This window comes from Lagopus muta, chromosome 13 (assembly GCF_023343835.1).
Source record: "Lagopus muta isolate bLagMut1 chromosome 13, bLagMut1 primary, whole genome shotgun sequence".
NCBI lineage: Eukaryota > Metazoa > Chordata > Aves > Galliformes > Phasianidae > Lagopus > Lagopus muta.
This window is the reverse complement of record NC_064445.1, coordinates 9,454,765-9,475,754: the sequence shown is the minus strand read 5'-3', so window position 1 is coordinate 9,475,754 and position 20,990 is coordinate 9,454,765. Positions and strand designations below refer to the sequence as shown.

General features: G+C 43.9%; 1 protein-coding gene across 7 annotated transcripts in view; it reads right to left on the bottom strand.

Moving 5' to 3' along the window:
• Positions 1-5,211: 5,211 nt before the first annotated feature.
• The window catches only part of LOC125699736 (H(+)/Cl(-) exchange transporter 5), a 47,009-nt gene continuing 31,230 nt past the window's right edge, over positions 5,212-20,990 (bottom strand). For all 7 annotated transcript variants that reach the window (XM_048959567.1, XM_048959566.1, XM_048959569.1 and 4 more), the window contains 11 exons: positions 18,085-18,236; positions 16,244-16,343; positions 14,731-14,915; positions 14,054-14,176; positions 13,313-13,519; positions 12,661-12,741; positions 11,242-11,784; positions 10,298-10,484; positions 9,130-9,528; positions 7,443-7,659; positions 5,212-6,475 (listed from right to left, as the gene is read on the bottom strand). In XM_048959567.1, the coding sequence (XP_048815524.1) occupies positions 6,385-6,475; positions 7,443-7,659; positions 9,130-9,528; positions 10,298-10,484; positions 11,242-11,784; positions 12,661-12,741; positions 13,313-13,519; positions 14,054-14,176; positions 14,731-14,915; positions 16,244-16,343; positions 18,085-18,236 (2,285 nt within the window). In that variant the 3' untranslated portion in view covers positions 5,212-6,384. The remainder of the gene's footprint in view (positions 6,476-7,442; positions 7,660-9,129; positions 9,529-10,297; positions 10,485-11,241; positions 11,785-12,660; positions 12,742-13,312; positions 13,520-14,053; positions 14,177-14,730; positions 14,916-16,243; positions 16,344-18,084; positions 18,237-20,990) is intronic.

Below are 20,990 nucleotides of genomic sequence, written 5' to 3'. Positions count from 1 at the left end.
CAAGGCTTCCAGAGCCTAGGATGGCTCAAGCCCACCCAGCCCAAGACCCAGGGAGCTGAGATGGGCTTTTTCCTCTTCCTGCCAAGGCCAGGCAGGAGCTGCTCCTTGCTCCTGCTGTCCACCCCCCGTCTTTTCAGGCCTAAGCTTTCTCTGCATCATCAGTTGGGGCTGGGATCCACTGCAGAATGAGCCAGGGTACTCCCGTGTCTCTCTCTACATCAGGAATGTGATCTCTCCCCCCCACAAGCAGATGTTTACCTCCCTCTCCCCTACCCTGCCAGGCCAAGGAAAAGAGGCTGATAACAAAAAAACTGCCCAGCAGCAATCCTGTGGTCTGGTAACCCATGCTTCCCTCCTCCACCCTGCCTGCTCTGCATCACCTGGCCCCTAACGCACTGTTCTCTGCCTGACAGCTCTGCTCTGCACCCAGCACCCTCCACACCCAACATGCCCCGTTCCCTGTGCTGTGTCCAGGCAGGGCTCAGAGGGGTGCAGCCCTGCTCCAGCCCCAGCAGCCTCTCCCTGTCGCTGTGCAGGAGGCGAGGCTTGGCGGTGCTGCATCTTAGTCATGTTTTGCTCTTGTCCAACACAAACAAAACACTGAGGCCTGCAGTCCAGCTGGATTACACATAAGACTGTTATGTGAAGATCCCCAAACACAGCAGCCCTCATTGCATCATTCAGTCTAGTTGATTTCTGGTGCTAGTTAAAAGCCCTTCCTTTGAAAAGTACCTTGCAGTTCTCATCTTTGCATGAGCTTGGTGAGCAGCAGCAGCAATCAGCCTCCCAGGGCTCTGCCAGGAAACAGAGCAGGTGGTTCAAAGGTTGTCTGTGAAACATAGCTGAGCTTTCCCCCCAGCATGGAGGGGTAGCTAGATTATTGTTTTTCATGCAGCATCCAGGAACTGACAGCACTCCAGGTAAACCTTCCTGTTGCATGACCTGGGACAGCCGAGTGCCAAGTGAGGCAAGGGGCTGCTGCACTGTCCACTAGATGCTTTTGTAGAAGATAAACTGCATGGCCAGCTGGCAGCCTCACCCGAGTGGCAAGAGCCAGGCAGTACTGTGCAATGAGAGAAACTGGTCAGGAGAAAACAGGTAACTGGCACAATAGGGTGTAGCTTGGCTCTGGTTTGGGACTGTCAAGGTCTCTGCTCTGCAACATCTATGGCTCTGCAGCTTTTCCGGTGCTTGTGTGCGCGCTCCACAGGGCTCAGCCATAGGGAGAGGGTTGGAAGCATCCCCCAGAAATGGAGCTGTTGCCAATAGCACCACTGAAGCTGTTGGGTAGACCAGGCCTGCAGCCACACACTGCAGGAGACCAGGCTCTGATGGAGAAGTCCCCACACTGCTTTACCTCCACAGGGCCCTGGGCTGTCTCACTGCCTTTGCCAGCACTGACAGCCCAGAGCTCAGGGAGCAGGGAGGTGGGCCAGCTGTTTCTGCTGTCTCTGGAAAAGTAACAGTGACTTTGCCCAGGCCCTCCAGCCTTCCCTTCACGCATTACAGTCATGGAAAGCTGCAGCAGCCATCAGCAGCATGGTCCAATTGACCCTCTCTGCTTCTCAGTCCACCAACCCAAAGTGATGTTATTAGCAAGCATTTGTTATCACCAGATCTCATCTGCTTTGGGGCCTATTCCCGGTGCCACCATCAACACCAGCCAAAGACCTTGATTGACCCCGTGTCACAGATTTTACACCAAAAATCCTATACGTGCCTGTCTACACTGTGTGCTTGGATAAACACGCAGATCATTTACCACCTAGCAGCACATACATAATACCGTCTGTACCATTACTCATCTGCTTGCCTGTGGCAGTGTTACTCTGCCCAGCAGTGATTTCTTCCTGCAGAGCAGGGGCAATGTTGGGCGGGTGCCAGCTGTGTGCCTGCCTGTGCCTCTGTGGGGAAACCACGGCTGCTGGGAAAAGGATTGCTGCTAAACCTCAGTGCCAGCAGCCCAGTTACAAAAGTACTCCAGTAATGGAAAAGAAACGTGCCTTTCCCATTCCAAAGGCAGAAGGACTAGCACAGACACTCTCCACGAGTGCCACTTCAGGTTTCTGCCGTCACAGTGCAGAACTGCACAGAAAAACCCTGCACCTCAAACTGAAGCACTCTTGAAAAGACTCCAGAAACTTTCACTGAGTAAACCCAGCACTGCACCAGCACAGACCCCTTCCCCCACCACAACCCCCTGCACCACAGCCTGCTGTGAACAGTCTGCCAGTTGGCATTTCAGAAGCCTCTCCTGCCCTTTTCCGATGCCTTAAGAAATATGGTGGGACAGAATGACAGCTCTAATAACATGCTCAGGATGACCTTAATTCTCATGGCTTCACTGTGTTTATTTGATCTGGACACATATTCCTTCCTTGTAGCGCTGCCAAAGTAAGGTCTTATCTTCGCTGTCTTGAAGCTTTGCTCAGTTCATTGTGTGGCTGCACAGACAGCTCAGACAAACTTGCCAGACAGACCAGGACCTTTATAAAGTTAGCCTCATTGCCCTTTATCTCTAAATACATTCTGGGGCTGAAATTGCTATTTTTTTTTGCTGTTGATACTGACCAGTTCATCGCTACATCCAAGTCCTTTGTTCCATTCCAAACAAGATCTGCTTTTACTTTCAAGTCCCAAGCCCAGAACGAGTTCTGAGGTAAGGAGGAAATCAACACTGAAAAACATGCCAACACCCCAGGAAATCATTTCTTGGAACACTGTAAATAAAGTGCACAAAGAGAAAGCGCATGCAGGTTACGAGGTTACAGCCCTGCTATCACACAAAGCCAGGCACAGGAATCCCCACAGCTCCTCCTACACTCCATGCCCACCTCCCTGTGCATCCCACAGCACAGCTCTGCTCTCACAAAGAGGGGCTCATCGCTGTGAATCTGCTAAGCCTTTGCAAGAGGCAAATGAAACACAGCAAACCTATTTCCTTCAGCGATGCAGATTCGAGCAGCTGGAGGAAGCAGGGGGCTCTTTAAACCAGTTCTGTTTACAGGGAAAACAGCATCACATTTCTTGCTTAGCTGCTGAACTTATAGGCTTGGTTTCTTTCGTCAAGGTATGGATTTATAAAACCACTTATCAAATCCCTCCCTGAACTGCCTCCAGCTATGATCTGAATAATGAGCCATTTCCTGGAAACTCTAGGGCTCCTCCTGGAGTCTTCTCTGACAGCAAAACAACGCAACAGCAAGAACTGCACAGGGCAAAACCCTTCTCAGCCCCTACAACTTCCCTGGGCAGGGAAACCTATTTCCAAGCCAGCATGATTATGATCAACATAGAAAATGCTTCAGCTCAATAAAACTGAGCATAATTTCTGCCGTGCACAGAATTTCTGATAAAAGTTTAACTCATACTGATAGGAATTTAAGTGATGAGGCACTCCATTAAATAAAAGTTGGCACCAAACAGCCAGGAGCCTCTGTAACAGGCATCAGCCTTACCAAGGCATCAGCCCCAGTATGGAGCTATACACCCATCCCAGCAAAACCCCCCATGAGCCCTGAGTTCTGGAATCACTGCTGCACCCAGTGGAATAATATTGACCACGTAGTTTTGGTGCAAGTTTCCATGTAGAAAACCACATCTCAGAGAGAGGTCTGGAGCTGGAATAAATATTTTCATTACATGGACACAATTTCCATTGGTCTGTATGTGGTCAGTAGGTTTTCTCTGAGAGTAGGCTACAAAATGGTCCTGAGCTTCTATTTTCACCTGGCTCCCATACACCAGACACCTGTTCTTTAAACTGTGTATTCACAGGAAACGATGCACGAGTGGAAAAGTATGCTCAGGCAAGAGGCAGCTTCTCTCTTCTCCAAAGCCAGCAAAACAAAACCTCTTAACATCGCAAAACCTTTTTATTTGCCCACCTTCTTCATGTTTGGTTTGGCTTCATGAGGACTTGGTTTCTCTAAAATGCAGCTCTTCCAGGCCTTCCCACTGATTCAGTGTGTTTTCCCTCCCTCTCACCTTCCTGGGCACAATTTTTTCAGGTCAACCTCTTCTGGGCAGCTCCCCATGCCAGGAAGCCATGTGACAGGCTCTTTGCCCCCACTCCACCCAAATCATCACCTTCAGAAATCCTGGAATGAATTCCATCTGCGGCTTATCAGGCAATCCTGTCCTCCCTGGGCTCAGCTGACAGCTCGGAGGAACTACCTGCACACAGGAGAGCACAGCTGGAGAACCAAGCATGGCTCAGCTCTGGCCAGCAGTGGTCTCTTGTGGAGTCAGCTCTTATCTAATGTGTCACAGCTCCTGGTCTGCTCACAGCAACCTCTCTGCTACCAAAACCTTACCACAAGCCCAACAAACTGGTCTGATGCCAATGTGATGTTTGCATTTCAAATGCTCCCAGCCTCTCAGGACAGCTGGGCTGTGTGGTCAGCTCTGACTGCCTGTGCTCGCTGCCCTGCCAGCTTCCACAACAGCTTCTCTGCTGGGGATTAAAGCACCAGGCAGCTGTGACAACTCCAGCCCAAAACTGGGATTTCCTGTCAGCACCTCTTCTGCCCTCCTGGCACACAGGACTAAGGCTACTGCTGCCCTCCCACAAGTAGTTCCTCCTTTCCCCTCCCTGATTAGGAGACTCAGCACAGTGACCAAGTCCAGCATCACATGCTGTTAGAGAAATGGGCTGGCTTCTATTTCAAGTACAGGTGAGGACTTGGTTTATATCTAAGTGAGTTTAAAGCTGAGAATGTTGCCAGCCACTTGTAGCCAGGAGCCCCACCTGCCCACCAAACAGCATTACCCTGCAGCATCAGTGGCTTTATAATGACAACCCATCACCTCCTGCCACCACACCTTAGCCTCACCCTGCAGCCCCAGCCTGGGCTGAGCAGCTGGCACCAGGGCCTCTGGGACTGAGGCTGTGCAAAACGTAACACCTGCTTATGTATGTCCATCAGGAAGCACAGATTCCTCACAGCCCTTAACCCCTGGCCAGTACCAAACAGCTCAGCTCCTGCCAAATGCACTGACAGTGGTGAGCTCTATTTTCACTAACAAGCCTCAGCCACAGATAGTGAAATGAAGCCTGCTACAGACAGAATCCATTATGAATATAATAACCTTCAAAGGCATTTATATACCTTAAAAATTCCAGTAAACTTATTAACAGAAAATGAATTTGAACAAAGATTTGAGAAGCACAGACTTGGAATAGAGCAACTCAGGAACAAGTTACGTTGCTGATAGTGGTCAGGAAAGGTTTTTATTGCATAGTTGTTGGTAAAATGAGACACCGAGCGGTGAACATACATAAAGTGGCAGTGTTCTCCATCCTAGAGCCAGGATCCAAGCCTGAGTTTGGTGCAGGGCTGAGGAGAGGAGCAGGGAACAGAAAATGCATCCACGTAAACATCCCAGGCTCAGGAGTCTCCATTAAGACATCCTCAGCAACATAAGACACTGCTGATTAAGGAAGAGGTCAATTGTGCAACATCTAATATGATCAAAGTTTACTTGGAAGTGCAGTAAAGCCAAGGCTTCAGGATTCAGTCTTTGCAATTTTAATTACATGCTCAAGAAAAATCAAGAAGAAATCCTTAGGCATATATCAAAATAGAGATGATGACAAGAATACAACTACTAACTCCTCCTGCCGCCTCCTCTGGATTCTCCTAGCAAGCCAGCATCGGAGAATAATTAAATACATTCACAGAAGATTAATCAAAATAAACTTCTTCCCAATCAGAAACCAAACCCAATTTCATGAAGATTGGTCACCTGGAGATTTGGTTTTTCTCCTTCTTTCAGCGAAATATCATCAGCAAGCCAATAGAGATTACTGAGGAGTTAAGCTCTTGTATGGGGTTAGTTACAGAGCCACTTATCATTTTATAAGGGTGTTTTTCAGCACTTTTTGTTTGCTTGTGTGTTCTTGTTCTTTCTTTTATTTTACCAGGTTCTTATTTTCACTAAGTAACTAATTGGGAATACACTGCCCCTGAGTTACAACTGTATCGTTCTGCCACCACCTGAATACTGTGTGCAAAATCATCCTCCTTCAAAGTTCCAGAAGGTATAAACCTTGTCTTCCCCTATCCACATTAGTAACAAGAGTTCAAATAAAATAATAAGAAGATATATAATTCTGTAGCATTTTGCTTTTACTCCTTCATGGAATCTTTCCAATGCAACTTCACAAAAGCAATGTAAATAGTCTTTTTTTCTTCTAAAAAGAAGATTATTTTTCCACAGACTACGTAGTGCAATTGGTTATCATGTAGAAAAAAAAAATCTTCAGCTCCATGGAAGGAAATGCTGAAAATAGTTCCAAGGTCTCAATAAAAATAGGAGAGAATATCCAGAATCTTCTATAAAGTATCTTTTGTGTTTAACACAATACCTACTAGTCTGCCTTTAATTGAAGAGTATAGAATCTGGGTCCTGGTTAGCCAGCTGTGCAATGTGCTTTAGTACATCCTTCTTGGTAATGATCCCAAGCAGTTTCCTAAAAAAATGAAAACACATTTTTAATGCATCAGCACCCAAGGAATGTATTCTTGCTCTTGCATAACTTCTCCTACGGCAACTATAACGTATTGCAGTAACTGAAGCACTTATGTGGATCCAACACTGAAACTTCAAGCAAAATATGGTACTCGTCAGCACCAGCAGCACTTTACCAAGACATGCTAATGATTTTTATTAACACCTACCTGCCTCCTCCAAACAAATGGACCTGAACATCTAGGATTGCATTTTAAGTGTTGTTTCTCTCAGCAGCTCAGTTTCCAAAGCATAGTGGTTGGAACAGTCACGATAGAAGCTAAGACAACTTCTGCTGGGAAGGGTTGCTTAACAATGCTATTTTCTGTCAGAAACTGGAAAGAACAACTGGTCCAACTGCACCACAGCGAGGGACAGCAAAGGACAGGGAGAGAACTCCTCTTTAGTTTGGCTCTTCAAGGAGCAGATTGCTTGTTTTAATTCTTGGCTCCTATTCCTTCCCACCTCGCCAAGCACACTGCTTCAGAATTGATACCACAGTGATTTCAAGAGATAACGTGATACACATCACCGGATTTGTAACAAAAGGCTGAGAGCTTTTCATTAATTTTAGGTATATCAAACCTATTCCCAGCTGTGTCTGACCATTTCACTAGCTCACAGTTACTGTTTCAACTGAAAGAGGTTCAAGGGTTCACAGCTGTCTCTTTCCAGATCCTATTTGCCTAGAGGAATGCTTATCTCTACATACTAGAGGCCTGTTTTCTTGAAGAAGAGGTCCTGACTCACATCTGATCATTGAATGGTTTGAACTGGAAGGGATCTTTAAAGATCATCTAGATCCAAACCCAATGAACTCTTACACTCCTGCATGGAGTTTTTCTGCCAAAGTTGAGCAGAACACCTCGATGACCTTAACTAATCCAGCACGACCCATTGGGACCTCAGGCCCAGGGCTACCTTCTTACCCATTGTGAGTAACGAGGCACTGGCGCAATCCAAGCTTGCGAAATATATCCACAACAATCTCCATAGGTGTTTGGTCTGTCACTGTGAAAGGACTGAGGTCCAGGATGCTCCTGAGTTTCAGCATTGAGGGGGAGCTTGGAGGCAGTGGAGGAGAGTGGTCAGTGAAATAAATAATTGAAGTGCTAACAATTCCATCCTGCTTCTTCCGGGCATTTTCTGGAAGAAGAAATATTTGATTAAATATCATGCCTCTTTTCTAAACTGAAGAGCATACCTTTTTCTCTTTGCCACACTGAGATGGCCTTAGAAGTCCATTTAAGTTACTCAAGACTCATACCTAATGACCCAAGTGGTGACATGATTCCATCTTCCTTTCTATTCTCTAAGGACTTCAAAGCCTCACCATAAGGGTAAGCTCAGCACACCACGTTACAGGGCTTTGCTTAATGTCAAGCCTGTGTATTTCAGCATTTTGCTCCAGCCAAAAGGACACAAACTTTTAGAGACAGCATATTTTCACCTCCAGAAATAGTAACTGCTGCATATGATTTCCATTCAGAGGACATGCACGGTGATAACTGTCGTATAAATGCAAGTCCTGGAGATCTTTAACTCACCAGTTTAAGAGCAGGTAAATAAAGTGATTTGTCCTTTTACCAGTCACTGCTGTGGGTCCCAGCAGGGTAGCTAAAGAAGTATTTTTAAGTGTATAACCTAATGGCTTAGACTCCACACTTCTCAACCAGAGCCAAGAATAGGAAAAAAAGAAAAAAAAAAAAAAAGCCATCAACATGGTGTCAAGAACCTGATGCTACTCAGATATTCACACTAGTGCATTACTGCCTAATGCTGCTACTTGGACAATTTGGATGTCTGCTGTATTGCTGTTTCAATTTGATATTTACATTCCAAGACTCACTGGGCAGGGAATAACTTGGCATCCAAAACACCAGACTTGATATTCAAAGCAGGCTGTCAAAAGCAAAATCCCATTTTCTATGCATCCTGCGGAAAATATTATTTTTAAAGGATTCCCAAGAGACTCAGAATAACACAAACCCACGAATTCATGGTCACACCACAGAACAGCCTGACAAAACAAAGGAAATGTCCATAATTATATGCTACTGCACTTTTTCTGTATTTTATTCCACTTGATCATAAGCATTTGGCCATATATGTATCAGAAGAGCAATACTTGAGTGCTCCAAAATAACGTGCTGTATGTCCTGAGACTGAAAACTTACCTTAGAAGAACACACAAGGTTGAGTCACAGCTGTAGGCAACTTATTACAAGAAGTATTCTACCTCTGCCCTAGCATACAGCCAGCTCAGGAACCAAAATTTCTCACCATCCATACAACAGACATCAAGCTTGTGTTACAACAGTGCATTAAACCACACACTGGAGAACACACCACAGAGCTCAAGACACCTCATGCTTCACAAAGTTTATGAATTCAGCACAGCCATACTAACTGCACTGGTCAAGCCACGCTGTCCTTCACGCTCAATGCACACAAACCCCACAGTGCTGGGAGATGGAGATTCAGGCTCGTGTAAGTACAGCCACCATCACTACTGACTCAAATCTGTGAAGTAAATTAAGAGTTGGTGCTACTTGAAGGCCTCAAACTGCACTCTGCACCATTTATCTGTAGAGCACCTTGCTTCCTCGCACATACCAATTGAAATGATGAGGTCTCTCCTGAGGACAAACCCAACAAGCCTTTGGGACTCCCGTGACACCACCACTGGATAGCCACTGTATGTGGTTTCATTGATTATGGTCTCAATGTCTTCTACTGTCATGCTGTCCTGAGTGATGACAGTCAGAGGAGGATCATTCCTCCGTGGCCTCATTACATCCATTGCAAGTGTCTTGTGTGAGAACTCCTCCTTGGCTTCCAGGAAAGGATAGCCATTGAGGCGTATGTGGGCATCGTAAATGCCCTCCCGCCCAATAGCATCTGCCACCCACTTGCTGGTCATGGCTGCTGCCATCAGAGGAACTATGTATTCCAGTCCACCAGTGAGCTCAAACATAATGACCACTAGTGACACAGTCATTCGGGTCACTCCACCTACAAAAAGAACACAGAAAAACAGAAGACATGAACATAGTTAATGGAGATTTACAGCCAGGAAAGCTGTCCTGACATTTACTACAGCCATCCTCCAAAGATGACGTTAATTTCAACTGAGGCAACAGGACATACCCCAGTGCCACATGTCCTCTGATTGCACATCATCTGAATTACAGAGCTCTGTGAACAATGTGGTTTATCTGTTCTAAACTTACTTCTTAAGACTATATAATATGTCAAAACATTTCCTAGTGCCAATTTGCTGTTACTTAACATGAAATTTAGCTAGCTGCAAAATAGTCTGGTCATGACATAAAGTGGCCTTACAAATAACAGCCATAAAGAGATTCATGAAATGATCTCTATGACAAGCTATACACAAAGGTCAAGTAGCATCCTGACATCCTCTGCTTGCTATCATTAATTTTCCTAACAGCAAGGTTTCCCTATATGGAAATCTCAAGCCCCTGGCCAGTCTCACTTGTTCTAGCTACATATTCAGGAGATCCCCCACTGAAATTTATCATGTCCAATGATAGATTGATGCTAGTAAAAGAATGTAAACAGGATGATAAACATATTAGATGCTAGACTATGACGTTCCCTGTTCTTGAGATTGAGCCCATTTTTTTGTTTGTTTTTCCTGTTGTTCTCTGTTTTTAAACACAGACTACAAGAACATCATCAGCATTTCACTACTACACATTCAGATAGGCAAGCAAGATTCAAACTTGCACTAGGACTTCAAGAGACATCTCTTGCTTACCTAGACATGCTGCAGCCCCAACCATGGCATACAGGCCAGGAGTGATACAGTCAGCTCCTTGACTGCACCAGCCACTGAAGATGATCCAATCATGATGGTAAAATGCCAACTGCTCCATTGCTACCCCTAACAACCTGCCTGCTATAGCACCAACTGCCATGCTTGGGATGAAGAGACCCGAAGGGACCTATGAAAAAACACATCAGGAAATATGCCATTTCTCAGGGAAAAAGTGTTCAAGGCTAGTGACAGTCAAAAGTTTAAGTCAAGACCGATTTAGAGGTGATACTAAAGTTAAAATTGGTATGGATGCCATGCTCCATCACTTCTGCTTGTCCAGCACCAAAAAAATGGTGAGAGAACGCCTCCTTGTGTCCTTGAACTGAACAAGCAACAGCACTGAGAGTGCCAAATGCTGACCTTACTGAAACAACATGTGTTCTAAGACCTCTGTAACAGAATTTGGATGTATATCTTTCAGAGCAGGAGAAACAGCCATACATCAGTTTAGCGTGGGCTAAAACACCACCAACACTCCCTTATGCTTTTCCAACTACATGAGTATTTGAGTACTTATTTATGTAATTCACAGGATTTTCCCACCCCGTTGGCTTCATGTCACTTTGCAATTAGGAAAGGAGGGTTACAGAAGTATCAAAAAGGCTTAAGGAGAGACAAGTTAGAAGTATATGGTGTTTGGAACACAGGATTTTCCCATGACCCAGCAGCTTGATCTAGTGGTCACACACAGGATAAAAGGTTTCTATTGCCCTCAGTTACTAACAACAGAATAACTGCCCTCAAAAAGCACAGGTGTTTTTTTTCCCCCTTTTAACAGGGCTTGGGGGGAAAAAATGTCAATTTACTGGGCAAGAAAAAAAAACCTCTAAGGAGCAGAGTTTCTGCACAGAATGAGAAAAACATCTTTCACAGCTAATTCTCACCTTCATGCCAAAGGTAAAGATTGTGATGAAGACTTTCATTATAAGGGCCAAAGCTAGCTGCCACATGGCTGTGTAAACTCCCGGGCCAGCAGCTCGGTCTGGCAGGTCATCCCCTTTGGTGCTGTTGAAATCATTCACGTACTCGCAGAGCTTGGAAGAGTCCAAAATCCCACAGTCATTGAAGAGTTCAGAGATCAGCTCACTGGTGCTCATTCTGGTGTACTCATTCGGGAAGGCCAGGATGGCTGTGATGGCAGTCACTACAAACACCTCGAGCACAGGATATTTACCAAGCTTGGTTGTCTTGCGTCGCCTGCACCAGGCAATGTTGCTGCGAATGAAGAAAGCTCCCCAAAGCCCACCAAAAATTCCCAAAAGGATGAATGGCACAAGCTCCAGAAGATGCCATGGCATGTGGAACTCCACGTAGAAGAGAACCAGGCGGCTGTTCCCAAAAGGATTGATGGAGCGCAGAGTAAACGCAGCTACCAGAGCAGCAAAGAAGGAGCGCCACAGCGTCTTGAGAGGAAAATAGTAACTGACCTAAAAAGGAAAACAAAGCAGATACTGCCACTTGACAGGACACTGATTGTTGCCCCGTAACAAAACCACTATTGCATGAACTACAAAGCAAGGACTGAGACTGGTGTTCACTGGATACATACCCTCTACTTCAGCTGAGCACCCCAGATTTGATTTTGAGCTCCTTTCTACACAGATTACAACAACCAGGATGTACCCTGGTTTGCACACGTTTTCAGTGTAGCAAAGGCTCTCTATGATCCCTTAAGCAGAGACAACTTATACAGATAAGCTATAAGCTATAAGCTGAATTTGGAGGAGTATTTGTCTTGCATGCTTGCAAGGTCCAGAAGTGCTAAGCAATTGTGTTTGCCATAGCAGCTACCACAACTATTGCTCAGCTGAGCAAAGCCATCCCATTCTTTCTCTTAGTTAAACCCTGAAGACAGAAGTGATTATGTATTTCATGTCTGAATCAAAAGAAAACAAATCAAAACTTCATTGGTAAGAAAAGCAGTTTGATGGGCAAGATAAGTTTGTTGTGAGGCAGCCTGTGACAGAGCTGACAACAGAATATGGACATACAGAAAACATGAGAGGCTGTAGCTGCGAGCAGTGTTGGTGAGCATGGACAGGTTGGGGAAATCTAGCAGGTTTACTGCAAAGCTAGAGAAATACATAATCCAAAATAAGGTTCTCCAGCACCCATAAGAATTACCTGAATCCCCAGTAAAGTTTAGGTTGATTGGCAGACTTAAAATATACCACAAGTCAGTATTCAACAGGGTTTCCTTTCCACACCCAAGTAGTTATGAATGGACTGTATTTTCAAACCAGCAGGGTCAGTTCTTGCAATAAAACGGCTCGTGAAGAGCTAATAGAAAATGCTGATGTTACCTCTTCCAGACTAAAGAGCACTCCTCCAATCGGTGCACCAAAAGCTACAGACACACCAGCAGCTGCAGCTGCTGATAAAACCTGTGAGGAAAAACTCAAGTCAGTCACACATTTTCAATTTCCCCATCAAAAACTTTCCACTTTTCTGTTAGATGTCTTTACTTAAGGAAAAAAAAGGTACAAATAAATCTGCAATCACTACAGAGTAAGTTTGTCTGATCTGTTTTAAAGACAAGAGGGAAAAAATGGAGTGAGCTAACTCCTGTAATTCCTAAGTAGCTAAAACAAAACCAGAAAAAATTAGCATTAAAGCAATTCAACTCCTAAATCAGTGGAACCAACATCAATTGCAATTACCATATTCTGTTTCACCTGATTTATCAACCAGCATTTTGAGTACAGGCCGATAAACCCCATCAGTCCCCATAGACTTATATGCATCCAGCTGCAACACCAAATCTCACATAAGCTCAGAGCTGGCTAGAATTTATCATTACTGCAGTCACAGTCATCCAACTGAGAGCTCCAGTGGTCCCAAAGCCCACCATCAGCATTGAAGACAGAGGCAACGAAAGCATTAAACACTTCTGCTGTGTCTACATCCCTACTACAATCTCACCCTTCGTGATGAAATATCACTGCACCACTTTACCTCTCTTCGCTTTGCTTCGTTCTTCCTGTATTTGGTGAAGAGATGGCACAGGATGTTTCCACAGCAGCAGGCAACGTGCACCAGGGGGCCCTCTTTTCCCAGGCTCAGGCCAGAGGACACCGCCAACACTAAGGTAATGGTTTTGATGATCAGCGTCCACTTGCCCAGGTAGCCTCTAATGATGAAACCACTTAAGATAGTTTTGATCTGGAAGTCAAGCACACAGAGCTCTGCAGGCTTTCATTCAAGCCCTGGTCAGAGCTCCCAGTTTGATAGGCAGCGCCAGTCCTGCCTTAGCTTTCCACTATAGTTATCAGAGTGCCTGCTTCCCCAGCTATCAAAGGTAACACAGTCAGTAAAAATGCAACGACAGAAATAGCCCTTCAGCCTTTCCTTCAGGGCTGCTTTTCCTAGCAAAAAATAACTGGATGCTGCTTTTCTGTCTTCCACAAACAGCACACTTTTGTTTGTACCTTCTGTAGTAAATTTTGGCATTTACTTTCAGTAAATTGATTTCATTTTTTAAAGAGATCATATGGAGACTTAGAACCAGACATGTTTCAGTAACAAAGTTTGGAAAAAAAACATATATACTAGAAACATATGGTGACTTGATGTAAGTACAGTTACATAGCAGGCAAATGTAATCTTTCAATTACCCCACCTTAAAAACAAACAAAAATCCAACACATCAAACACATACCAAAAAAAAAAAAACCCCACACCTTCACTCTCACTCACCTCTGGGATTCCTGAGCCACAGGCATAAGGAGCAAAGCCTTTCACAAGTAACACAGCAAGAAGGGAGAATAACAGAGCCCAGATAACATACATGAAGTAGTTGAGAATATATGCAAAAGCTCCCTGAAATGCAGAGAAAGTTAACCAAATTCAATTAAGCTTTCATCAAACCAGGGCTCTGAAGCAAGCACACAGAAATAGCAGGTAACCTCAAATACAGTTATCATCAGATCAAAACGAATTGCAGTAAGCCTGCAGATTCAAGGACAAGTTGCATACGCTGAATTAGAGGACTGGGAGCCTACCATATTTCCAAAAGCCATTAAATGAAATGGCAAACAAGGTACACAAACACTCCCAGTCAAGCTGGCTTGCTCTACTTGATAGTGCTGCTAGTAACACAAGATTTGAATTTGTCTGGCAGTCCTTTAAAATGGTCATGGGAAAAACATCCTCCAAGCAATAAGTTTCAAACAACTAAAGCAGTGCACTTGTCAATGTTTTGATGCCTCAATGAGGACAACATGTAACCTGCTTACTGAAAAACCCCAAAATTCAAAGTTAAACCAGTGAAAAACCTAATTTGCACTTTTAGAACATACATACAGAACATACCAAGACAACGCAGGCTGGAAATGGAATATTCAGCACTGAAAGTATTTCTAGGCACACATTACCTCTCCATGGCCAATAATAAGCTGCGACCAGCTCATCCACTCAGGGCACTTGTCTCTGTCTGTAAAGGTTGTGTTGGACTTCCAGCAGCAGTGCTCGTGGTTAAACCAGAAGCCTGCTAAACACACTCCTTCTTTCAAGTCTGTCATCCAGTGGGCAGAAATGTCTATTAGACCTGCTAAGGAACCTAGTTTAGAAAAAATGAAAATTTAATAGTAAGCATATGATGCAGACTCAGATATCTGAAAGTCTCTGTTTTGTTTTACTCTGTCTCTATTTTGACTTACCTACCATTAAATAGAGCAGCACTGTTATTTTTGCCTACAATTATCTTTTATTCTATTATTACTCTTTACAGAGCTAAAGGAAAGATTTGCTTAAGTCTACACTGAAAAGAAGGTCACACAACAAAGCACAGTTAACAATATTTCCAAGGTTAACCACACTTGCAGTAAAAATCATTCTAAGTTGCGCTAGAAACTAATTATTCTCAAATACATGGAATTAAATATAGCATGAAAATTAGTTGGAGGAATTGGTCTTATCATGTTCCTGGAGAACATAAAACATGTCACTGGTCTCCAGCACAAGAGCTGGGATCCACAAGTTATAGTAACAGTGCTAAGGCTGGACAAGGAATAACTGAATTTGAAGAGAACATTTCCAATCCCAATTAAAAACAAAAAAAACAGAGTCAGTAAGGAAAGTAATTTTTATTTTATAAGAGGAAGCTTCAAGTAATTTTCTGTTTTTCTATTAAGAATAACTCCTACAGCATCCCCAAGGCAAAAAGCGTCATCATCTCAGTTCTTAGGTAAAATGCCACATCAACACAGAGGCCAGGAATACAGACCTCTGATCTGTAGCAGTAAATCCTAGTATAGGCTCCAGAGATAACATTTGGTATATCTTCCAGTTAATGAAAAACTCGCCAGCAGCTTTTCTATGTAAATATTAACAGAAGATTTGATATCATCCCTCATGTTGAAGGTTTAGCTGCCTTCTACCAAGATCTGCATCCAGCTGATCTATATCTTTTACTCTTGGGTTCAAAGTTTCCTTCTGAACTAATTTAAAGAGTTCGGTCAGTCAACTGCTGAAAAAACCTGACTTCGCAAGAAACATCTCTCACCCTTTATTCTCATGAAGAGTGAGGAGGACAAAAAAGAATCTTGTTAGCATTCCTTGGCATCAGCCCCTCCAGTGTTAATAAAAAGCATTCCAAGATTATTTACATCCTAACACTTCCCTCTGATCCAGTCTATTTCAGAGCGATGTACCAGCAGCAAACAGTGCCCAGGACAGCTTTCAGTCTGAGTTTTGTTATCTTGGCGTTTACACAAATAGGACCTCAGAGCATTTAGAAATAATTCTCCTTAAATCACAAAGCAGTAGCAGAGAGACAAGCATCAGTGCAGTTCCTCAGCCCTTGTTTCTGGGACAAATTTTCCTGTTCTAATAATATATCAGAGTTGATGCAAGGAATCGATGTTTAAAATTAAGGTTTGTTCTTACCTGCCAGCAACCCAATGAACAGCATCAACAACCAGCCAGAAAAGGCATCGCTCACACTGTGTATCAGGGCCCACGTTGACTCTTTACTTTTGCTGGTAATCTAGAAAAAAAGGTTAACAAATAAGAAAAAAACAATCAGTTGAGACACTGATCTATTTTGGTGTAAGCTCTCTGAGATGCACATGGTGACACTGTTAGTGAGAGCATCCCTGTAGCAGTATCAAGTTGCTACTAGCTTGATGCCACAGGCAAATCAGAATGCTTATGGGGCCCCCGAGCACTTTGCCCCCAGCAACTTCTCTGTGCTGCCTTGTGGTATTGATACCACACCAACTGAGAAAGCAGTTGTGACCAACTTTTTCATGGTTTCCAGCTGCTCCCTCAATATCTGTAAGGAGTAGTAGAATTATCTATTTGCAGGCTGAAAACCAATGGAGTTTGGAAATGACTTATGAACTCTAGAAGAAAGAAGCATTGATTGCACTTGAAAGCTGGACTTGGAGCTGTCCTCAGACCCCAGATACCGCAGTACAGCGAGTTCCTCGGAGGCTCTGGCTGGGTCTGCCTGCAACAGACAAGGATGGCTGCAGCCTGCCAGCCCTGTCAGTCTGACTGTGCCTGACAGCAGCACAAAGAGGCAAGCAACAGCTACTGTGTGCCCGCTGCCCCAGCTCCTTTCACAACACGAGCATTCCAGTACACCATCATTATTCCCAGATGAAAAGGCACATTGAGGAAAACAACAAGTCCTCACTAAAATGAGAAAGAATCCTTTCTTTCTCAATGATTTTCCTTCTTTTTTTTCCCTCTACATTTTGTCTTTCAAATGCTACACTGTTCATCAGCACCACAGCTACTGAATGAAGGTGAGGACTGAAGTAGTAGACAAAACTACTGCCCTGATAAAGGTTTTTATGTGACCAGTGTACATCTCTTTGGCCAGCAGTATTTTCTAGCTTTACCCAATTTCAATTTCTTAAAATTTTCCTATCTACATGTCTTTCTGTAAATAGGAAATATATTGTCCTGTTACAAACTCACATTCATTGTTTTTGCATATGTCTCCGTGTGCGTACGTGTGAAAAAATGTTGGGGTTTGTACTCAGAATGCATAGAAAGGAACATTTAGGGGGGGTGAGTGGCAACAACTGGGCATGGAGCCTCTTAGTTGGGCGTGTACTTGCACAAGTGATGACATTACATTGTATTCCCACACACAGAGCAGCAAGGATTGAGTTCAGCTTGTGTACTGTTCTTACTTAAATCACAAGTTGCTTTGTAAGGCTCAAAAATAAAACGTTACAGAATATTCTGGCAAGTAAATAGACAACTTTAGTTCAGTCAGCACTCCAAGAACTCCACTAGCAAGAGCTTCTCATGAGCCAAGAGCATGTTGGGGACACTGGTACTTTATTTAAAACATCCCTTGCTTTCTAAGCAGATCCCTTTAACTGCTGACAGCACTGAAGTCCCAGAAGCAGAATTTGTTCCAGCTTTTTCAACCATGCAGCACAAATTTCAGTAAGAAAATCATTCAGAAGAGTATCCCATTTCTTTATCAATAGCACTGTGTATAGCAGGATCATAGGTGCTTATGTTCTTCCATATAATCCATGTAAGAGTAATATAATTCTTCCAAATAATGCATACACCTTCCATGAGTACAACTACAGGCTTTGCCATGCTTCAGAATTGAGCAAATTTGATATGATGTAAGGAAACTCCCACCCTAGATATTTCTCTTGCAAATGGCTCCCTAGTAACATCATCAGAACTAAGATTAGTTCCAAGCAAGTCAATTCTTCGGCCTCAAGTGCTGAGGAGGAGTAAAACAGTATTACCTCTCTGTGCCTGTCCCGGTCCCTGGACTTCTCTCGCACCCAATCTATAGTGTTAAAATCTTCATAGGTCCCCACACCGGGAAGTGGTTCCTCCAGAAAATCCATCATTTTGCTTGCACCGTTCATCCCTCCTCCATTATATGAGGTAAAGCCTGGTGGGAAAGTAAGGGGAAAAAATTGAGCATTTTTTAGTTTTCCCTCTTTTCAGGAAAAACTTTAAAAAAAAAAAAAAAACTTAATCAAAATACTGAGCTAGGTCAAACTATAGAAAGTTGGAGGAACTAATCAGTTTATCAGCTATTCCATTAGCTAAATGCTACCAATTAACAATTCCAGGGATAACTACCCAACATTTGTACACACTTCCCTAGCTCCAGCATTTCACATGGAGAAGGGCTCTTTCCTTGAAAGATCTGCTGAGGAAGCACTAAAGTAAACTAGCATCTAGATTTAACTTTTCCGTAAATCCAGGGTATATCATGGCTGTATTTTGTCACCTGAGGAAAGTGAGAGGAGAAACTGAGTATTTAAAACCTCCAGCAGAACTGACGGGAGCCCTGGATGATCCAGAGCAAGACTAAAGAGCAATCAAACCAGGACTACGAATGGGAATGGGGAGAAGCAAATGGCCATCTGCCTCCCAGACATCACTGGAGTAGTGCCCACAAAGCAGAGAGAAAGCAACTAAAGCTTGAGAAGAGCCACACTTTCCTTCCTGTATTACCTCAGGAGTTTGCAGTCTCTCTTCAGGTCCAGTGAACCCTGTCAATGACAAATCACTTGACCTTCTGTCTCCTCTGCTCCAGCCCATGGAAGATGATGTTGAATTGGGATGTTCCCAAACTTTTGGTGACAAGACAGTCTCTGCTCAGTTGGGAGTGCAGACCAAGAGATTGAGGAGGGTAATGTAAGCATAATGTGGAAAGCTAATCACTTGTGTTGTGAGAAAGGTTGACCTAGTTCTTCTGAAGGCATGCAAAAACTGTGCAGAGTATATCACTGCTTCAAAGCAAAACCTCCTAAGCGTCATTCCCCCAGTTCCAACATCCTCTGCCATGGAAAAAAAGAAATTAGTCCAGGACCTCATCACAAAAAGGAGGTTCAGCCCAATGGACTAGGGTTGCCTTTGTTTCCAGAAGCCAGGCCCCTGCCTCCTTTCCAGCCCATCCCTCTGTTGAGTGCTTCCTCCTCCCTAGGGCATCATATGCACGGGCCAATGACCACCCACACCACAGGCCTCTAGGAGCTTTCCTCTCATGTACAGCAGCTAGAAGCAAGTGTCAGCAAGCTGAGCAGCAGCCCCTGGACCACCACTATGACCTCCATCACAGATCACTCCCTGATGTTCTTGGTAGAGGTGGTCAACCAGTGCCATTTAACAGGCTCTACTGGCCAAGTCAGTGGGAACAGAGACCTTCAGTTGAAACAGGTAATGAAGAATGCCTATTAAGTCAGATACAGGACCAATTTCATTGCCATGCAAGGTTGTGGATGACAGAAGAGCTCTGTCATGCTAAAAGCTGCAAGGATACACGAGCACACTTGATCACAGCAAGACAGGCCTGCAGCAAGGGTGATAGCAGAAGAGGGAGGAGGTGAACTGTCCAAGAGCATTGGGGTCAGTAAGGAGAGAACAAATCTTGCCCAGCATCCTGTCTTCCCCATTGCCCTGCCAAAGAAAAATGCGACTGAGCAGAAAAGCAGCAGAACAAGAGCTGCCCTTAGAGCTTCTCAGCAGAAGCCCTAGACCCCAGTGGGTTTCACTGCCCTGGAAAATGCAGTTAAAATTCTTTCACCTGGAAACATTCACACATTTATTCCCGATTTCACTTGCTCCTAAAACAAAATATTGACATCCTCCTAAAGAAACTTTAGAAACTCTATTAACGTCACACTTAGTGCTTGTTCCTTTAAAACTGTGTTTCTTAAAGCCCTATTCAAGCAGTTTGAAGGTGATGAAATGCATGGGGCAAGTGGGGAAAACTAAACAAAAACCTTTCAAGCTTTACCTAAGGAAATCAAAGAGTCTTCTCAACAGATTAACCAATAAGGAACAAGTCCTTTTATGCAATTCAGTCCAAGCTCCATTCCTTTGCTTGTGCAAGTACTGAGGCCTTTGCTGCAAGTCAATACCTACAAAATCCTTCGGTAATTTTACTTCATATAATTTTCTTGAAGCCATCAGATACTGAACGGGCAAGAAACATTGGAGATGAAAAGTGCTCTGCAGTACTTTTTCCACTGTACAAAACTGTCCACAGAAGATACAAACAATGCTACTCCACACACCAAATACTAATTTTGACACTCCCTTAAGAACCCTTTCATGCTACTTCCATTCCCAAGGCCTCTCTATATGGCTCTAACAGTCCTCCTGAGACCTCCTAAGCTTTACTGTAGCCTGCTGCGGTGCCATTTGCTTTTTCATTTTTAAAAGCTAAAACCACAGTAAAAGAAAATCACCATTTCAAAAGTATGCAAACCAGAAAGGGCAGCTTAGAACTGAGAGCTGACAAATCCCTTCTTTGCACGACTTCAGCTCTTCTGATCAGCAGCCTTCACTCATTGACAGTTATGATTCAAACCATGCTCAAGTGAAGAGTGCCTTTTGTTATAAGAAAATTGAAGACAGAGCAGTACATTCTTTACACTGAGCCCAGATGATGACAAACACACAATCAGGAAATATCTGTTACACACTAAGTTGCAGAGGCATCTTTGGCATGCTTGGTCACCACTCTTTCCCTTGATACCTTTACAAATCATAAGCCAGCAGGAACACCCCACTACCTTCTATTCACAACCCTTCCCAAAGCAAAGCCTCTTCCATTCAGTTTAAGACATGGCAGAGAAAGGATGCATCAGCTGAATGGGAACTAGAGCAGAATGCATCTGACAACCTCTCC